At 38.5% G+C, this 19305-nt stretch overlaps 1 protein-coding gene across 1 annotated transcript in view; it reads left to right on the top strand.

The window, feature by feature from the left end:
* Positions 1-5035, top strand: part of FMO2 (flavin containing monooxygenase 2) — a 19842-nt gene extending 14807 nt beyond the window's left edge. Inside the window, exons 7-9 of the mRNA XM_023510836.1 lie at positions 326-681; positions 2703-2775; positions 4078-5035. Coding sequence (XP_023366604.1) covers positions 326-681; positions 2703-2775; positions 4078-4429 — 781 coding nt within the window. The 3' untranslated portion in view covers positions 4430-5035. The remainder of the gene's footprint in view (positions 1-325; positions 682-2702; positions 2776-4077) is intronic.
* The last annotated feature ends 14270 nt before the right edge of the window (positions 5036-19305 follow it).

Genomic DNA, 19305 nt, shown 5'->3' with positions numbered 1-19305 from the left:
TCAAAAAAAAATAAATAAATAAATAAACACCAGAATACTCAAGGATTAACCCTAAACACAGACATTTTGTCTAAGCCCTTGGAGATACTTCATTTTTTGAAGTATCTTTGACACACGCCACCTACATGCTTTCTATTATTTATTTGGTGGAGGTATTTGTGACATGAGAATTAAGTTAGGAAGTAAAGGTTGGGGTAGACCAACTAGTCAAGTTAGAGTTTTATAAATATTTGATAAACTCTTTCATTTTCAGAGCCACCAAAAAAAAACATCAAGAGGATTCAAGTAAACGGTCCTTCTGAGTGTTTTTTTCTGTGTGTCTCAGATACCTTATGAAAGAACCTGTATTAAACGATGATCTTCCAAGTCGTCTGCTCTATGGAGCCATCAAGGTGAAATCTAGAGTGAAAGAGCTCACAGAAACGTCTGCCATCTTTGAGGATGAAACAGTGGAGGAAGACATTGATGTCATTGTCTTTGCAACAGGATATACTTTCTCTTTTCCCTTCCTTGAAGAATCACTTGTTAAAGTAGAAAATAACATGATCTCGCTGTATAAATATATTTTCCCACCTCACCTCGAGAAGTCAACCCTTGCATGCATTGGTCTCATCCAGCCCCTAGGTTCCATTTTCCCAACTGTTGAACTTCAAGCTCGTTGGGTGACAAGAGTTTTCAAAGGTGAGTGCATGGGCAGGTATGTGACCAAGTAAAGTTTTACTGGGTAAAGTTTGCTCAATATTGATAAGAAGGTTTCCTTAAATAAGAAGGCTTCTAAGAAGTTAGACAACTTTGACTTCTCTCACAAGATTAACATTCTAAAAAGTTAGTGGAGAATTCATAGAATAACAAATACAGGAATTTATAATAATAATGAGTTCCTTCAATCATTCCTTTAAAATATTAGACAGTTGAGAGAATTTCAACTAGCATATTCAACTAGCAATTTCAACTTACCTCTCTTTGAATCATGAGAGGTAAGTTTAAGAAGGAAAATGTCTATGTCTATGTCTATGTCTATGGTATTTGTAATTTCCCCAGAATATGTGTAAATCAAGAAACCTAGGGCCTCACCCATACTTAAATCCAAATTAAGTCCTAATACCTGAGCAGCTCAACCTCACAAATCCTCATAAGTTTATAAAATTATTGAGAAACTTCTTCCTGAGCATCTTCATCCCCTCAGACGGCTATTATCTCCCTATCTCCAGAATTTGATTCTGCTCAACAAAAAACTCGTTGAATACCTAGCCCTCTTCTGGGACTTGGTAGGACAGAGATAAATTTAAAAAGATTATTTCAACAAAACATGGCAAATGCTTTAATAGAGTAATGCCTACAGTGCTCTGAGAAGAGAAAGAGCATGCACCAGGGTGGGATAAGGAGGGCAAAATGGTCAAAGGAAAGTTCTGGATGACCATGTGTCTCAGACGCAGGAAAGGGAATCTCCTGAGCAAAAGCACAGCGGCCGCCTATGGACAGATGCAAGCTGTTTGACACAGACCATGATGTATGGAGATCACTCTTGGAAAAGAAGGGGACAGGACATGAGAACTTTGTAAGGCATCGGTGCTAAGCTTGGATTATGAAATTTAGATCAGTGCTTCCTAAATCTGGCTACATATAAAAATCACCTGGTGGACCCTGAGGTATCCTGATTAAGTCTAGTCTGAGGACTTGGATTTTGCATTTTAGAGAGTTCTTCAAACAAAGGTATCAATAAAGGATTATTAACAAGAAGCAGGTATTATCAGATTTATACTTGAGGCATAAGGCAGCAATAGTGTGGAATATAGATTTAAAGGGGAAGGGGAGAGAGAATGGATGCTCAGATAGGAAAGAAGGCTTCTGCAATAGTCAGTACTTACATACAGTGCAATCTGGGCCACACCAGAGAGACAAAGTGGCCTAGACAATATACACATAGAAATAGTTAAGGATAAAATCAGTGGGACTCTGTGATTTGTTTAATGTGTAAGAATGAGAAAAACAGAGGAACCCAGGAGGACTTGCAGATCTCTGGCAATAAAAACTGGGTAGACAGTAGTGCTGTGAGTAGAGAAGGAGGGTGCAGGAGAAGATGCAAGTCCAGACAGGGGGGTCAGTGTGGAGTCTGGGTTGGACAACTTGACCCTGAGATGTTGAATGACTAGACATATTGTAGGGGGGCTGGACGTTTATCAATATGTCTGAAGCTCAGGGGACACGTGTGGACAGCAGATAGAATCATGAACATGCATGACTCTTGCATCAATCTCCTTTGTCTATCCCCATTGTCCTATCATAGTTCGGGCCACTCTCATCTCTCACTGGGTTTACTTCAACAGCCTCTTAACTGATCTCTCTAACTTTAGGCTTGCTTCCCTGGACTCCATTTTTCTAAGTTCAGAAACCTGACAGATCTTCCCAAAGGGCAAGTCTGAGTTTGTCACCTCATGAAGGTCTCTCATGGTTTCAGGATAGAGCCCAATCTCCTGGGCATGGCTTCTAGCATCCCCTCTTAGCCCTCTCTACTCACAGGACTCCCCTGAGCAGCATCACAGACAACGCTATGGCAGTGCCGCCATCTGGGGATCAACAACCCAGCAGCCTCAACTGGTCAATGAAGTTAAATGGCCAAAGTTTAATTTTAGAATAAACTGCTAGATAAAGCAATGATAGTGAATCAAACTTGCTATTGAAACCAACCTTTTATTTCTTAGGTTTATGTAGCTTGCCCTCGGAGGACACAATGTTGGCAGACATTATCGAGAGGACTAAGAAAAAAATTGACCTGTAAGAATGCTTTTTAAAAAATTCTTTACATAAAGCAGTGTTTCTGAAAGTACAGGGATCTAACTACTTACAAGAACCACCTCGCTGCCTGATAGGAACGCAAAGTCCTAGGCCACAGCCCAGATTCAGGGAGTCAGAAGCTCTGTGGATATGACTGAAAATTTAAATTTCTTCTTTGGTTTAAGAACCAACTACTTGAAGATGGGAATCATTGTCCAGGTGTGGTGGCTCATGCTTGTAATCCCAGCACTCTGGGAGGCCAAGGCAGGTATATTGCTTGAGCTCAGGAGTTCAAAACCAGCCTGAGCAAGAGTGAGACTCCCATCTCTAAAAATAGCTGGGTGTTGTAGAGGGTACCTATAGTCCCAGCTACTTGGGAAGCTGAATCAGGAGGATCATTTGAGCCCAGAAGTTTAAGGTTGCTGTGAGCTATAATACTACAGCACTCTACTGAGGATGACAAGATAAAGCTGTCTCAAAAAAAAAAAAAAAAAAAAAAGAAAGAAAAGAAAAAAGATGGGAATCATTTAATCATTTAATTCATTATTCTTCATTTAATTTCATTTTAGTTTTTTATGATGCCCCTGTCAGATTTCATTATCATCTCAGGCCACCCACACTCTTTGGTTAGAGAGAGAGTGGGATAAAAAGAGTGGTGGTGACAGTAGCTTAAATACCTATGGAAAGTTAACAGGAGGATCCCCATCAAAATAAATTAGAAATGGGTTGCCATGAAGGTTAAAGGATTTGTACTTTGTGGCAAGGAGGAATGGGGGTCAACTGTGATGTAGCACCCTTGGGAAGCTGATAGGGGAGTTTTCCATCAGGTGTAAGGAGTTATCTCATGCTCGAATTCTAACTTATCTAGTACTTACTGAGTATCTAGTATGTGCTTCCCACATTTGCAAGATACTTTAGTAATTTAACAAGTAAATGCTAAGCTCACCTCTGGGCAAGACACTCCACTATGCTTCCATATGTGTTATCTCATGTATCTTGACAACAATGGAACTACTTGCCTGGAGACTTGCAGCTGCTCAGTAGCTAACCAGTAACAATCATAGTTATCAACCTCATCATTGTCCTAGAGCTTCCATGAATTCATGACTATTTTCTTTATGGCCTATCCTCTGAGACACGGGTCTTTGGATGAACTAAATTCACACCACCAGAGATTCATTCAAGCCTCATTCATTTATTCACCCATTCCTTTATCTGTTCAACAGCTATCAATGCCTAACATTCTTACATGAATAATTTAGAACATGTCGTGAATCTTCCCTTTTTACTTTCTTCATTAAGGTTTGGAGAAAGCCTGAGCCAGACATTGCAAACCAATTACGTGGACTACCTGGATGAGCTCGCCTTAGAGATAGGTGCGAAGCCAAGCTTTGGCTTTCTCTTGTTAACGGACCCCCAACTGGCTGTGAAACTCTATTTTGGACCTTGCAACTCCTACCAGTATCGCCTTGTTGGGCCGGGGAAGTGGGAAGGAGCCAGGGATGCCATCTTCACCCAGAAGCAAAGGATACTGAAGCCTTTAAAGACTCGAACTCTGAAGCCTTCATCTTCTTCCCCAGTTTCTTCTCTGTTGACAATCCTGGGGCTCTTTGCTGTGGTTGTGGCCTTTTTATTCCAACTTCAATGGTTCTAATCTTTCAGCATAATTCTTTTGCCTTGATTATCTTGCCAGTCAGTATGTCTTAAAAGAAAGAAAATGACTAAAAGAAAAAATACCAAATCTACATTCTAATGGTACATTTTTAGAGTTAGGAGAAATAAGAGGGGTCGTGGTAGAGGATTACCAGAATTAGGTCTATGTTCAAAATTAAAATTGAATTATGAAACATCTATGCCATTCCACCCTTACCTTAGTTCAACAGATTTTCCAAAACGTGTCATAAAATAACACTGGCCCCAGGTAGAGTGTGCTCCCATCCCTGACAGAGGGGAGCTGTGCGGGCAAACAGTAGAATCATACAGAATGAAAAGCAGTCCCCATGGTGTAGATTACTGGACCATTTAAATTGTGGATAAATGTTTGAAATTCCTGCACAACCTTCCTGATGCTCTTTCTCTCCAAACTTCACTTAATAACAAACTTTTCAGGTGTGAGGTCACGTTCCATTTACTTAGCAGGGGATCATTCAAAACGACTAGAGAAAAAAATGAGAAGACAGACTTAGAAAACAACACTGCTTAGACAGACTTTTAGAGCCTCATACCAAAAGACAAGCAAATAGTCACATTTCCTATATTTTGGCAGAAGCACTTCTGGAAAAATTAAAAAATAAACATGCTCTAATAGATAGCTAATAAATATATACATGGATAATGGCTATAGGCCAGATGCTATGGTATGTGCCTTTCATATATAGTATTCATCCAATTCTCACAGTAACTCTGTGAGATGAATATAGCTATTATATCCATTTTATAGGTGATGAAACTGAGATTCAGAGCAATTGGGTAACATGCCCAACAACACACAATTGGTCTTGGGATGCAACTGGAATTGGAACCCTGGTTTACTGGAGTCTAGAACTGAAGATCATAACCTTGCCCCATAATATACTTTTTTAATTTACTTTTAGTACTTTTAATTTACTTTTTTACCTCCATTATTGACAAAGTATATATTAACAGTTTTATTTATAGTCATATATATGTTACTTTTCAAGGAACTTCATACATAAAACAGCATTTTCTTTGCAAATATGAATCAATTACTTTTATTTATAAGTTTTTTCCTTATATTTCAGCTAGACCTAAAAAGCATTTAAAGAAATTTACAATGATCCTGTAATTCCTCTACTAGGAGTATATCCAAAAGACCAAAAATCACTTTGCAAAAAAGATATTTGCACCAGATTATTCATTGCAGCTCAATTTGTAATAGCCAAGTCATGGAAGAAGCCCAAGTGCCTATCAATCCATGAATAGATTAATAAATTGTGATATATGTATATCATGGAATACTATGCAGCCTTAAAAAAGATGGAGCCTTTACCTCTTTTATGTTTATATGTAGAGACCTGGGACATATTCTCCTGAGTAAAGTATCTCAAGAATGGACAAAAAAGTATCCAATGTACTCAGTACTTCTATGAAACCTACTTATATTTACGCACACTTTGTTATGAAAGATAGAACACAACTATAGCTCAGGACGAAGGAGAGAAATGGGGGAAGGGAGGGGAGGTGGGAGGTTTGATAGAGGGAGGATAAAAGGCAGGACCACACCTATGGAGCATATTGCAAGGGTACAAGTCAAATCTGTCAAGTGTAGAACATAAATGCCTTAACACAATAATCAAGTAAATGAGGTGAAAGCTATGTTGATTGGTTTGATGTAACCACGTCAGATTGTATTTTAAGAAAATCAACACATTGTACCCCCACCTATGCATAAATGTGTTCATGATCTATGTGTATTTGACTTAATAAAAAAAAATTGAAAAAAATTTACAATGAAAGATACCCATGCAATAACATTTAAGATGATCATTGACAGTTGGTAAAAAATAAGAATCAAGGAAGAAACTAATATCTCACAAGTAGATAAAAAGCATTATAATGACTGAGTCTTGCGTCTAGCTCCAGTCTTATGGATAACCAAGGCAACAAAAAGCTAAGCAATATGTCCTCTTTTGCCATCTGATAACAGGAAATATGTTAGTCTATTAGAAAAGACAAACATTTTCTCAGAACTAAAGTCTGAAACAAACACAAGCCATTCAATGCCAACAGACATTGAGCAACATAATAGATAAACATCAGGTTATAGAACATCTGTTACAGCTTCCCTTTCCCTGAACTGTGTTTTGGGTAATAAGCTATGTCATGACTTCAGACCAAGGCCTTCAAAGAGAAGACAAAGGTCAGAGACATTAACAGTTTTGGCAAATTTCTCCTCTTATTTCTCCCAAGGCTTTGTGGAGATTATTCTCAATTTTGGCCCGCATTTCTCCCTTAAGGGCCTAGAACAATGAGATGGCAATCTCTGTAGTGGAAACTTTTAAAGTTCAGTGACATTACACCAGTGTTTATACGCAAGATTTTTTCTACATTGTTCTTATAAGCAAATTTCTTTTTTAAAAAAATTGCAAATAAGCCAGCCACAGTGGCTCATGCCCATAATCCCTGCACTTCGGAAGGCCAAGGTGGATGGATCGCCTGAGCTCACAGGTTTGAGACCAGAGCTAGAGCCAGACCCTGTCTCTAAAAATAGCCAAGCATTGTGGCAGGCACCCGTAATCCCAGCTACTTGGGAGGCTAACACAAGAGAATTGCTTGAGTCTAAGCGTTTGAATTTGCTGTGAGCTACGATGCCACAGCACTCTACTGGGGACAACAAAATGACACTCTGTCTCAAAAAACAAACAAAAAAAAATTGCAAATGATATATATTCTTTGTTCTTGATTAAAAATTGATTGCTTTGCTAATTATTAAAGATTATTTGCAAGCCATTATATTACTAGCAATGAAGAAATGTATCAAGTCTTTATAGTAAGTGTCAGCAAACTGCTACTGCCCATGGGCCAAATCCAGCCCAACCACTGTTTTTGTAAAGTTTTATTGCAACACGGCCACACCCTTTCTTTTATTGTCCATGGCTGCTTCCAAGCTACAATGGTAGTGTTGAGTAGTTACAACAGAAACCATGAACCACAAAACCCAAAATACTTACTGAGGCTTTATAGAAAATACTGTCTGAGGCTTTATAGAAAACATTTGACAATTCCTATTTTATAACGCGCAAGGGATTGTCCTAATTGTTTTACATAACTTGCCTCATTTCAACATTACCACTACCCACTGAAGTAGCTATGGTTATTATCCTATTTCTACAGTGGAAAAGATTGAAAAACATTTGTCAAGTTAATGTTAAATCAGTGTGGGAAAATAGCTCTATTTGCACAACATTATTATTAAATTTGTATCCTGGAAAATTTTAGAAAACTCTTGAAATTCTTTCAAATATTCTGATATCTTTTGGAAAACATGAATAGTCCATTGCCTCCAAGGCTGACTCAAGGGCTAAGGAGAGCATTCGGTCTATCTTTCTGCCTCCGTATATCCCAAACATGAAGCTATCCCAGCCAAACCATCTAGAGTAGCCTGTTCTAAAATGTTAGCCACAGAACACCTACATCAGAATAATTCCAGAAGCTTACAGAAACACAGATTTCTGAATATAAACATAATAATAACTCAGACCTGTTGAGTAGGAATCTCTGCTGAAATCTGCAGTTCTGAAAAGCTCCCGAGAAGGTTCTTGTGTACATTAAATCTAGTTTGAGGTCTTTCAAAAACATCTGCTTTCAAATATTAGTCCATGATACTTCCCATCTCTCTGGACCAAATTTTCCCTTATGTTCAGGCCTGGCACTTCATGCTATGGTTTACGACGTTTGTTCTTCTCCAATAAAGGATGTTAATTGGTTACTACCTACTGTGGTTTGAATGTGTCCCTTAAGTTCACACGTTAGAATCTTGAAACAGTGTTGAAAGGTGGGACCTAATGATGAGTGACTAGGTAAGGAGGTCGCTACCTCATGAAAGGATTAATTCCATTAATTCTCAGAAATGAGTTTATTGTAAAATGAAGCTTGGTTCCCTCCCGCTCTTGCATACTGTTCTTCCTTCCCCCTTTGCCTTTGCCCTGGGATGATGAGCAGGAAGGCCCGCACCAGATGCCAGTCCCTGATTTTGAACTTCCCAGCCTCCATAATCATGAGCCAAATAAATATTTGTTCATTATGGATTATGAAGTCTCAGGTATTCTGTTATAGCAACACAAAATGGACAAAGACACCACCTTCCTCCAAAATTTCTCTTTGTGATGGTTCCTTTTGCTAATCATTCCACAATTATTCTTTATACGATAGTTTCTTATTTTTCCTGTTAAATGCCAAATATTTCACATTTGTTCTTTCCAGGAGAATAAAGATATATTTAAAATAAAATACTAGGGCCATGATATATAATAATTTTTTTTTTTAAATTTTACTTTGAGACAGAGTCTTAAGCTATTGCCCTCAGCAGAGTGCCATGGCATCATAGCTCACAGCAACCTCAAACTCTTGGGCTCAAGTGATATTCTTGTCTCAGTTTTTCTACCTTGTTTAGTAGAGACATGGTCTTGCTTTTGCTTGGCTAGTCTCGAACTTGTGAGCTCAAGCAATCCACCTGCCTGGCCTCCCAGAGTGCTAGGATTACTGCATCTGGCCTTAAACAAAAATTTTTAATAATAAAGTTTTTTGTAGACAAATCAATCATTATAGTTGGAGATGTCAACAATTTGGGGGGGTTGCTTTTTTTTTTTTTTGAGACAGAGTCTCATTTTGTCACCCTTGGTAGAGTGCTATGGTATAGCTCACAGCAACCTCCGAATCTTGGGCTAAAGCAATCCTCTTGCCTCTTCAGAGTAGCTGAAACTATAGGCACCTGCCACAATGCTCAGCTATTTTTAGAGACAGGGACTTGCTCAAGCTCAGGCTGGTCTCAAACTCCTAAGCTCAAGAAATCCACCCACCTCAACCTCCCAGAGTGCTAGGATTACAGGCATGAGCCACCATGCCCAGCCAATAATGAAGATTTTAAAAGTATAACCCAGAAAGAATCCAGCATTCACATCATAATGAGTATTAAAAAAGAAGACACTTCCCTACAATCAGTCTTTCATCCTAGAAGATACTGCTACTGACCCACAACCCTGGGTGTTTCCCAAGAGGGAGAATGTGTCCACCCAGAGCAGAGCTCACTCACTCTGAAGCTAAGAAAAAGTCTCCTAAGATTATATTCTACTTAATCCAGATGAGATGTCAAAATCAGACTAAACATGCCAGGGTTTTCTTAAGGAAAATACCTGTACGAGGGGAAAATAAGAAGAAAGCATGCTATGGTTTGAATGTATTCCCCAGAAGTCCAGAAGTTGAAACCTTAATTGCTCCATGTGGCAGTGTTAGGAGATGTTTGGGTTCCCACCATCCTCATGAAGGAATGAATGCAGTTTTTGTGGGACTGAGTTCTCACAGAATCAGGTGGTTACAAAGCAGTTGAAACCACTCATCCCATTTGTACAATCTCAGTTTTCCTTCCACTTCTCCACCACATTATAATGCAACACAAAATTCTCAATTCCCAGGGTCAAATTAGTTGAACGATTCCTTATGCTTTCTTAATGCTTTTGTTATTCTAACAATAATGAGACAATCTGATGTATGCAGGATGATTGCATACAAGCATGTAAGACTTGTAAGGGGATACAGTACGTTGGGGAAACTCTTGTGGAGACTATCAGGATAATAATACCAAGAAACTGAAGCATACTCCTCAACAAGAGTCTCCATGAGCCAAATTGACTAGAGTCAAGCAATTTGAACTTCAAGCAATAAAAACAACAACAGTATTGAGTCCCTTTGGTCATAGTTCATGTTTGGGGAATCATGACAACTGAGGACCATAGTTATCTGTAAAATGGCCCAATTTAGAGAGTTCTCCATTTTTGTACTTAGGTCAGCAATGCAAATCATATTAATCTGAAGACTCACTAAAAAAAAAAAAATGAAAGAAATACAAAGGTTAAAAATACAAAGAGTAAACATTTGGGATGCCTGCAAAGCAGTAGTTATCTGCACCCAGATTCACATCACATGCTCCTTTCCCCTGAGAAATGTCCTTGATGTATTCAGTGGCAGAGTCTTGCATCAGTCACCTTTTTAATTAATCTTTCTATAATAGAAAAACCAGGGTAGAGATGAGCACGGTAGTTAGCTCTGTTCAGTACCATACACAAGCCCCCGACATGGGCAAAGGGGAGCTCTAAAGCTACACGATGTCCCATTAAATGCTTCGGTTGAACACTCATGTTTTTGTCCACCTTTTGGGTAGTTTCCGTCCTCCTGAAATTCGGGGAGGTCTGATTAGCTATAAAATCCAATATTGTTCCAAATTTTCAGATTAGCTTCAAATTCCGTACAACTGGCACCCACCCCACCGGTGCTAAGACCCAGCCCTAGGAACCTAACCTTTCCTCAGCAGACGCTAACTTAACCTTCATCGACTTCAAGGTTGGTACTAATCTCAGTTATCAACTGGCTTGGCCTCTGATTATGGAAAGAAGTGTGGGGACTTTCAAGGAAAGTACTTAGGAGGGCAGGCATGAGGAAGGCCACATAGCAAAATCAGAACCACGCAGAGACAAAGCAGAACAAATTCTCCATAGACCCAATACAGGCTGTCAGGGCTGGAAAAGAGGGCCACCTAGTGGCATATGAGCAGATGTCAGTTAAATTTGCCGGTATGTCTGCACATCCTCAACAAGACACAGTGAGAAACTTCACTTTTTTGTGGCCCCTCTGTAGTATGCTGTAAGGGCACATGACTGCGGTTAGTGGAAAGGGAACTTCTGGATTTAATCCCGTGGCGATGTACAAGCAATTATTCACACTCACACTGGTCATCCAGGTCTTGAGTATGCGATGCCTGGAAGCGCAAGGTACCTTTTGCAGGCATCACTTAAACAGATTTCCTTTATTTGGTGGTAATTAGGTTATTAATTGGGAAGTTTAGGACATTACTTACAGTGAATATAGGAAAACAAGAAGATGTGATATCTAGAATTTGAAGGACAGCTTTCTACTCTTCTTTTGGGGTTTCAGAGTGATACTCACTAGGAACATAGAGAAGCATTAGAATAAGTGAAATTGTCCCCTGATTTGGGGGCAATAGCCAAAAACTCCAACAATTGCTCTGATTTCTTTATAGAGCATAAGATTTTGCAAAAGGCAACCACATACTCTGGTCTTATGGTTTTTCCTCTAAGGAAAGGGGAGGGATTAAGACAGCAGGAAATAGGGGCCAGAGGAGTTAGGCTTTCATGACAGCAGAGAAGTTTTGATCTGTGATCTTGAGAAAGCAGTCCAGGCCTAAGATATCCTCTGCTTCTGGGGAAAAATTCCCCTGGTCAGCTTTACCTTAGGCTCTAAAACAAAGGCACAGTTTCAGGAGTCTGGAGAAGCCCTTCAGAGATTGAGAGATATGGATACAAGACTCAAGGCCTTGAAGTTCTGCCATGAAGAAAATCTTGGTATGGTCCCTTTCAACAGAGTTCAAGCACAGTCTTTTCCTGATGTCACTTCCAAAAGACCCAATATCTGGGTTTTAGATCACAAAAGGTCTGGCTGTTATCAGTCAGTGAGTCATGAAGGGCTTTTCTTACCTGGTAAAAATATGCTTTGGCAAAAGGCATTAACACTTGGCATTCTTGGATCATGTCAGAGTTTCCAAGAGTGGGAGATACATAAGATTGTGTTATTAGTGCATAAGGCTTCCAATAACTATTTCATAAGGGGCTAATCTGTTTTCTAGTGAGAGTGGATCTGGTACTATAAAGAAGTAATACGTTCGACCAAGACAGACCAATCGATTCAGTTTGCTTTGCTTAATGCCTTTATATTTGTAAGACTTTATTTAACTCCTTCAGAACTTGTCCAATGAAGTATCTCCGTCACTGAAGATTTCTCCAGAAAAGCCCTATGAGGAAAATACATTTTCTAATAATTTTTAGCTATTGTTTCAGCATCCCCCTTCCTGCATGGGAAAGTTTCTTACAACCAGAAAACATGCACTTTTGGTGGCACTTGAAGGAAATCCACCCAAAAGTGTTCACATAATCTAGCAGGTACCAGAAATGTATCACCCAATGTTTTTATTATCTTACCAGAATTATGGGTTTAACAATCTAAAAACTGGTTATAAATCATTTTGGCAATTCTAGAACAGGCATTCCATGAATATTTCTTCCAAAATTAGACCTTTTTTATTTTTTAATTTTTTATTTTTTTGGTCTTCCACGACTTTCATCATGGATGCAGAGCTTTTAATAATGTAAGCTTTAAGAACCCAGGAAGGAACCAGATGGGTTCCTGAGTACATGCTTAACCCTGGATTTACATTCTCTTAAACACCCATTTTGTCTCTCCAATTCAGGTGCATATACAGTTTATTAAATAGATTATCATAGATAATTCGACTTGGATCAATCCTGTGGAGTTGATTCCAACTGCATACCTTAACAATTTCAGTATTGGCTGACTTAGCATGAAAATGGGCCAGATCAGTTCATTAGTACTGAATTAATTTTTGTTCTGATTGGTGTTGGGATAGCAGTTATTTGAACCAGTTTCTTCATTAAAATTGTGAGAATTCTTACTTAGGACATTGGTATGATCTTAAAGTTATTAAAACCTATACTTGCCAGAGTCCTTTCCATGAATCTCCATGGTTAAAAATCTGAGGAGAGTTCATTACAACAATGATACAGTTACAAGGAAATTTGGTTATTTCTGTTGCATACAACATTTTAAGGTAATAACTAGAATTATGACTAATCACCTTATACCAAGACTATTAGATTTCTATGGATTTCATATAATGTCTTAAACACATTAATAACACATCCATGTTAAGCATAACTCAAAGAAGGTTTAGCCTTACGTATTATTTGATAATGCTTCCCACATAATTTAATACATCAAATAAGCCCACCTAGTTTGTTACGTCCCTTTTTATAAGGAGAGATAGCCTTTGAGATCTTCCAAGTCCCCATCTGGAAAATCTCTAACTTAATTTGAGGTTAAGAAACAGACTTCATTCAAAATCTGATTTGGGGGAAGTTCATCAAAAATATCAAAGGTTAAAATATGTGATCAAAAGATCACAAGTCACTGTGAAATAATAGTCATTTATTTAACCAAAGTGATAATTTTAAAACTTCAAAGGCAAATGCCGGAAGTTACATAGTTGTAGAAAAACTTTCTCTCTTTTAATAGAGAGGACTCAGTTTTCTCAAGCAATCAAAAACCTAATAAAAATAAAATGAGGTACAGGAAATTATCTTCAAAGAACAGAATCTTCGTTTCCTAGGCCAGTTACCTAAAATATAAAGAACAACCTTTCACAATTTTCAACTAAGAGCAGACCAAGACTCCAAGAAAACCTCATTGTTTAACAGAGATACCAAATTCTAGTTTTGTATTAGTGAACTTTTGATATTAATGCTCAATTTTTAGAAAAATGTATAAGTAAGACCCTTTTAATCCAACAGGCGATCACACCTAAAATTCCTTTCACAAGATTCATCTCCCATAAATCTTCTACAGACTTCTCATCCTTTCTGTTTTTGTCCTATACTTTTCTTCTTGTTTTGGAACAAGTTAATCTACTTTAGGACAAAAGTTACTCTTTTTCCCTTAACAAAACAAAACATCTTGATACCTTATAGCTTTTTTTAACCAACAGCAAATCTTACCTTCCTTGTATACTCATAAATAAAATTGTTCTCATTATTTCTGTAATTTTGGCTACCTTAGAATTCTTAACCCTTTGTGACTTAATTTCCAGGAAACACTAGGAAGTAAGCAATTAGGAACTGTCAGGCTAGCAATCTGCAGATTAGCAAATCTGTAAACCATGATTTCTAGAAGCATCTGCTTTCTTGAAGTACAACTTGTCAATATGGGACTGAACGTGTTTTCTAACAGTCCCAAATAGCTTTCGTCTCTCTATAATAAGAAAATGTGGGGTGTTACGGCACCAGCCACGTACATGGAGGCTGGCGGGTTCGAACCCGGCCTGGGCCAGCTTAACAACAATGACAACTGCAACCAAAAAAAAATAGCCAGGCGTTGTGGCGGGCACCTATAGTCCCAGCTACTTGGGAGGCTGAGGCAAGAGAATCGCTTAAGCCCAAGAGTTGGTGGTTGCTGAAAGCTGTGATGCCACAGCACTCTACCCAGGGTGACAGCTTGAGACTCTGTCTCAAAAAACAAGAAAAGATGGAGACGTTACATCTTTTGTGTTTACCTAGATGGAGTTGAAACACAAATATCACAAGAATGGGAAGAAAAGTATCTAATGTACTTAATACTAATACGAAACCAATATATAAACAACTACACACCCACAAGAAAGAAAAACACACGTATAATCTAACCAAGGGGAGGGCAGAGAGAAGAGAGAGGGGAGGAGGGAGGAGGGTGACTGGAGGGCTCTCACCTAATGTGCACAATGTAAGGGCATTCAGCATTCCACCCGGGTGAAGGGCTCAACTCAAACTTGAATTCTCCTTAGAAATGAAAACAATGTAACCTAAATGTTTGTACTCTCATATTAATCTGAAATTTTAAAAAAAATAGAAAATAAAAGAATGATAAAACCTCTGGTATGAAAAGGACATCTTTAATCTTCATACTCAGAAGTAGGAAAGGGGAGGTCATCTTTTACGTGGTAATTCTGTCTTACATCTAATTCATTTATTTTCAACAATTATGCTTAGGTTGCTTTATAAAAATGAAACGTTGTTAAACAGCTTGCCATCATCTTAAGGTATTTTTCTCACTAACAAATTTTGTAATATGGAGATAAAATAAGCTTATTTTATTGGTAAACCTAGGTAGGAAAAGTTGTGCATTTGTATTATATTTAATACCACAAACTCTGAAGATGTACATTTTTTTTTTTTTGAGACAGAGCCTCAAGCTGTCCCCCTGGGTAGAATGCTGTGGCATCTCAGCTCACAGCAACCTCCAACTCCTGGGCTCAAGTGAGTCTCCTGCCTCAGCCTCCCAAGTAGCTGGGACCACAGGCGCCCACCACAATGCCGGGCTATTTTTTTTTTTTTTTTTTTGGTTGCAGCTGTCGTTGTTTGGCGGGCCCAGGCTGGATTCGAACCTGCCACCGTGGGTGTACGTGGCTGGCGCCTTAGCCACTTGAGCCACAGGCGCCGAGCCAAGATGTACATATTTTAATCAAATCTATAATATACTTATTTATTAAAGATTACCCAAGTCACATGAATTTGAAAAGCATTTGGGTCAGTTCTTATTTTTATGAGAGACTATTTCACATTTATAAGCACTTACTTTTATAAAACCAATTAAATTAAGCTCTTTTACAATTTAATTTGGCAATATCTTAAGTAGATATAAAATGTATGCACATATATCATACATACAGACATACATAAAATACAGACAAAAACAGACATTGTAGCTTTCATTCTAAAATTTTAGCCAAATGCCAAGTGCAATAATGTATAAGCTCCCCAATTTATTAAAGAATATTTGGATCTAAATTGTTTTTCTGGTCCATGAAACAATATTTCCGGCCCAAATGGTTAAAGCTTTTGACTAATACTTGTGAAAAAGACTTTTAAGGTCTTTTCATTTGCCATCTATAAGTAACCTTTCAAAGAGGTAATCTTTGATTCATTTATTCTATTTTTTTTTTCTTTTAAGACAGAGTCTCACTCTGTCACTCTGCGTAGGGTACTGTGACATCATAGCAAACAGCAACCTCAAACTCTTAGGCTTGAGGAAGCCTCTTGCCTCAGCCTCCTCAGAAGCTGAGACCACAGGTGTGTGCTAGTTTTTCTAATTTTTTTAGTAGAGACAGGGTTTCCCTCTTGCTCAAGTTGGTCTCAAGCTCCTGATCTCAAGCAATTCACCTGCCTGGGCCTCCCAGAGTGCTAGGATTACAGGCATGAGCTACTGTGCATGGCCTTCATTTATTCTTTAGATGCGTCTACACATCCATTGAAGATTGCATCTTGTTGCTTTTGTGGTGTTTTGGATCCTTTTCTTTCTCTAACCTATATTGAAAATGAACAATTTTATCTAGGTAAAAACTTCTCCCACTGTGGTCACTAGAATGTCATTCATTTTCCCAAGAAATACACAGATTCTGGGCCCCTAATATTAGTAAACAAAGTTAGCTGTAATAACAGAAAGTGGAGTCCCAGACTCCTTAGATTTGGAGAAATCCATTTTTAGAAAGGTACCTACGTAAGGCCTCTAAATAGATTCAGTCCAGTTAATTATTGAATATAATATGATACTGGACTCAAGCCAGTGCAGTAAAAATTGCTCAAATAAAATTGGAGACTTCCAAACACAAATCCATGGGGTTCAAATGCAACAGGCCCTGGTGAGTACCTTCCCTTGCTCACTTGGTGCTTCTGAGGGTCTGCTCTGGATCCCACTTCTGATGCCACTATGTTAAAAGTAAAACTTAAAAGAAATTAGACTTACCAGGGTTTATTTGAACTAAGAAACAATTCATGAATCAGGAAGCACCCTAAACCAACAGAGGTTTAGTGCGCTCCACCTGGCAACCTGGGCAGGCAGTATTTATAGACAGGAAAAGGAAGTAACATACGGAAATAGCCTGATTGGTTACAGCTCAGCATTTGCCTTATGTGGACATGTCTTAGCAGTTTGCAACTTATGATTGGCTGAAAAAGCTCAGCTACTATGACTGGCTAAGATGCAGTTATCTGTTACAAAAAGACACTCTCAAATTAGATTACAGTTCGTTTCCTATAGTTTGGTATGTACAGAGGCGGGTTTAAGCCAAATTTAATTTAATGATATAATAATAGGGATTACGCTTTGAAACCAAAGAGTCATTACAAGTCACTGGGTCATTTGGGGTATGGAAGGGACTGCCCAGGATCACATGACCAGTCAGAACTTCTGCATATTTGCTACTGATCCTTCCACTACTGATCCAAACAAACCATTATAGGGATATGCTGCTTTACTTTTATAGATGGTAAGTTATATCTAAAACTCATATTTTAGGCCAATGTGGTGGCTCACACCTGTAATCCTAGCACTTTGGGAGGCTGAGGTGGTAGATTGCTTGAGCTCATGAGTTCAAAACCAGCTTGAGCAAGAACAAGACCCCATCTCTAAAAAAAGAATAGGCAGGCATTGTAGCTGGTGCCTATAGTCCCAGCTACTCAGGAGGCAGAGGCAAGAGATCACTTGAGTTCAGGAGTTTGAAGTTGCTGTAAGCTATGATGCCATGGCACTCTACCAAGGATGACAGGAAGACTCTGTCTCAAAAAAATAAATAAATAAACTCATATTTTAATACTTAGATGTCCATCTATATATGCTAACATTCTGGGAAATGGATTTTTATTATAACTGATAAAAACAGCCCTATACTTTGTGCTGGTGGCCAGTTGTGGGGACAACAGTGACTTTATTGTTAATTGCTAACCCATCTACCTAATCCCAAGGCTAGAAATGCCTCCCAAATGTCTAGCTGATGTACGACTCTTTGTTCAGGGAAACCCATTCTCTAAAGTTTCACCTTTCCTCCAAAATAGCCCTTCATGCTAGTGCACTGCGGCCAGCAATATGCCTTCCAGACCACCAGTACTTTCTCCCCCAGATACAAGCCTGGGGTTCAGGGCCCAGCTACCTGTCTTCCGGCTGCCTGAGACCACACTTCTGTCCATAAATGCCTCTAATAATTCGTCCTATACTCATAAGTTGTTTTTGTTTGCCTCATTCTTGGGTTTCTTGTCACCTTTGGCATAGCATTTGGGTATCATGTCCTTTGCATACAGGACCTGTTCACAGATCACCAGCAGAAAGTAACTGATTGAGAAAGAGCATCAGTTTCTCTTGATGTTGAGCTAGTCCAAGTCTGGGCAACCAAAGTAACCTGGGTAAAACACTAAGAGCCACTACATGTGATAAACAATTCAATTTTACTTAATCATGTCTAACTCTAAAAACCTCTTTTATGTCAAGAAACTGAGACTCAGAGTAAACAGCATTCCCAAGTTATGTGGCTTCTAAGTGAGCCTAGCTGGGTTTTCCTGCCAGGATTGTCTGTCCCTCAAGCCTGTGCTAAAGGATGGTGTACAAGATGATGAAATCATGTTTTAAATCATGCATTATCTCTGCATTTTCCAGTGTCTGATTAACATAACATTCAAGAAGGAATGTTATGTTAATCTGTTTTGTTCCCACTCTATTAACCAAAAATAAAAATGATCCCTAGCAGTACTGAAAAGTTGATGAAGTGAAAGTTGTCAAAAAAAAATTATTAAATGATATTAATTTGTGTCTAATGACCTAATAAAAATTGTATTAATGTCTCTATTAATAAATGCCATCATTGTTTATGTATTAAAGTATCTGAATCAGAACGAGAAATGCATTTGTTTACAAAAATTATTCTTAGAAGTGCCTGAAAGAAAAAGGAGAGACAGGCTGGGTGTGGTGACTCATGCCTGTAATCCCAGCACTCTGAGAGGCCGAGGTGGGTGGATCACCTAAGCCCAGAAGTTCAAGACCAGCCTGAGCAAGAACAAGACAACTATCTCTACTAAAAAAAGAAAAAAAAAAAAACAAAATATATATATATATATATGTATGTATGTATGTATATACACTAGCCAGGCATTGTGGCGGGCTCCTGTAGTCCCAGATACTCAGGAGGCTGAGGCAAGATAATTGCTTGCCCCCGAGAATTTAAGGTTGCTATAAACTATAATGATGCCACAGCACTCTATTCAAGGCAACAGAGTATGACTCTGTCTCAGAAAAAAGAGAGAAAGAGAGAAAACAGAGATTTGAGGGACCTGGTTTGGAGCAGAACTGGATTCTTTAGGATAAAAGATAGAAATGTTTAAGTTATTTAAAAGAGGAAAAAAGGAAAAA

This window comes from Otolemur garnettii, unplaced genomic scaffold (assembly GCF_000181295.1).
Source record: "Otolemur garnettii isolate 467f Iridium unplaced genomic scaffold, OtoGar3 scaffold00016, whole genome shotgun sequence".
NCBI classification, from domain to species: Eukaryota; Metazoa; Chordata; class Mammalia; order Primates; family Galagidae; genus Otolemur; species Otolemur garnettii.
This window is presented reverse-complemented; position numbering and strand designations above follow the sequence as displayed.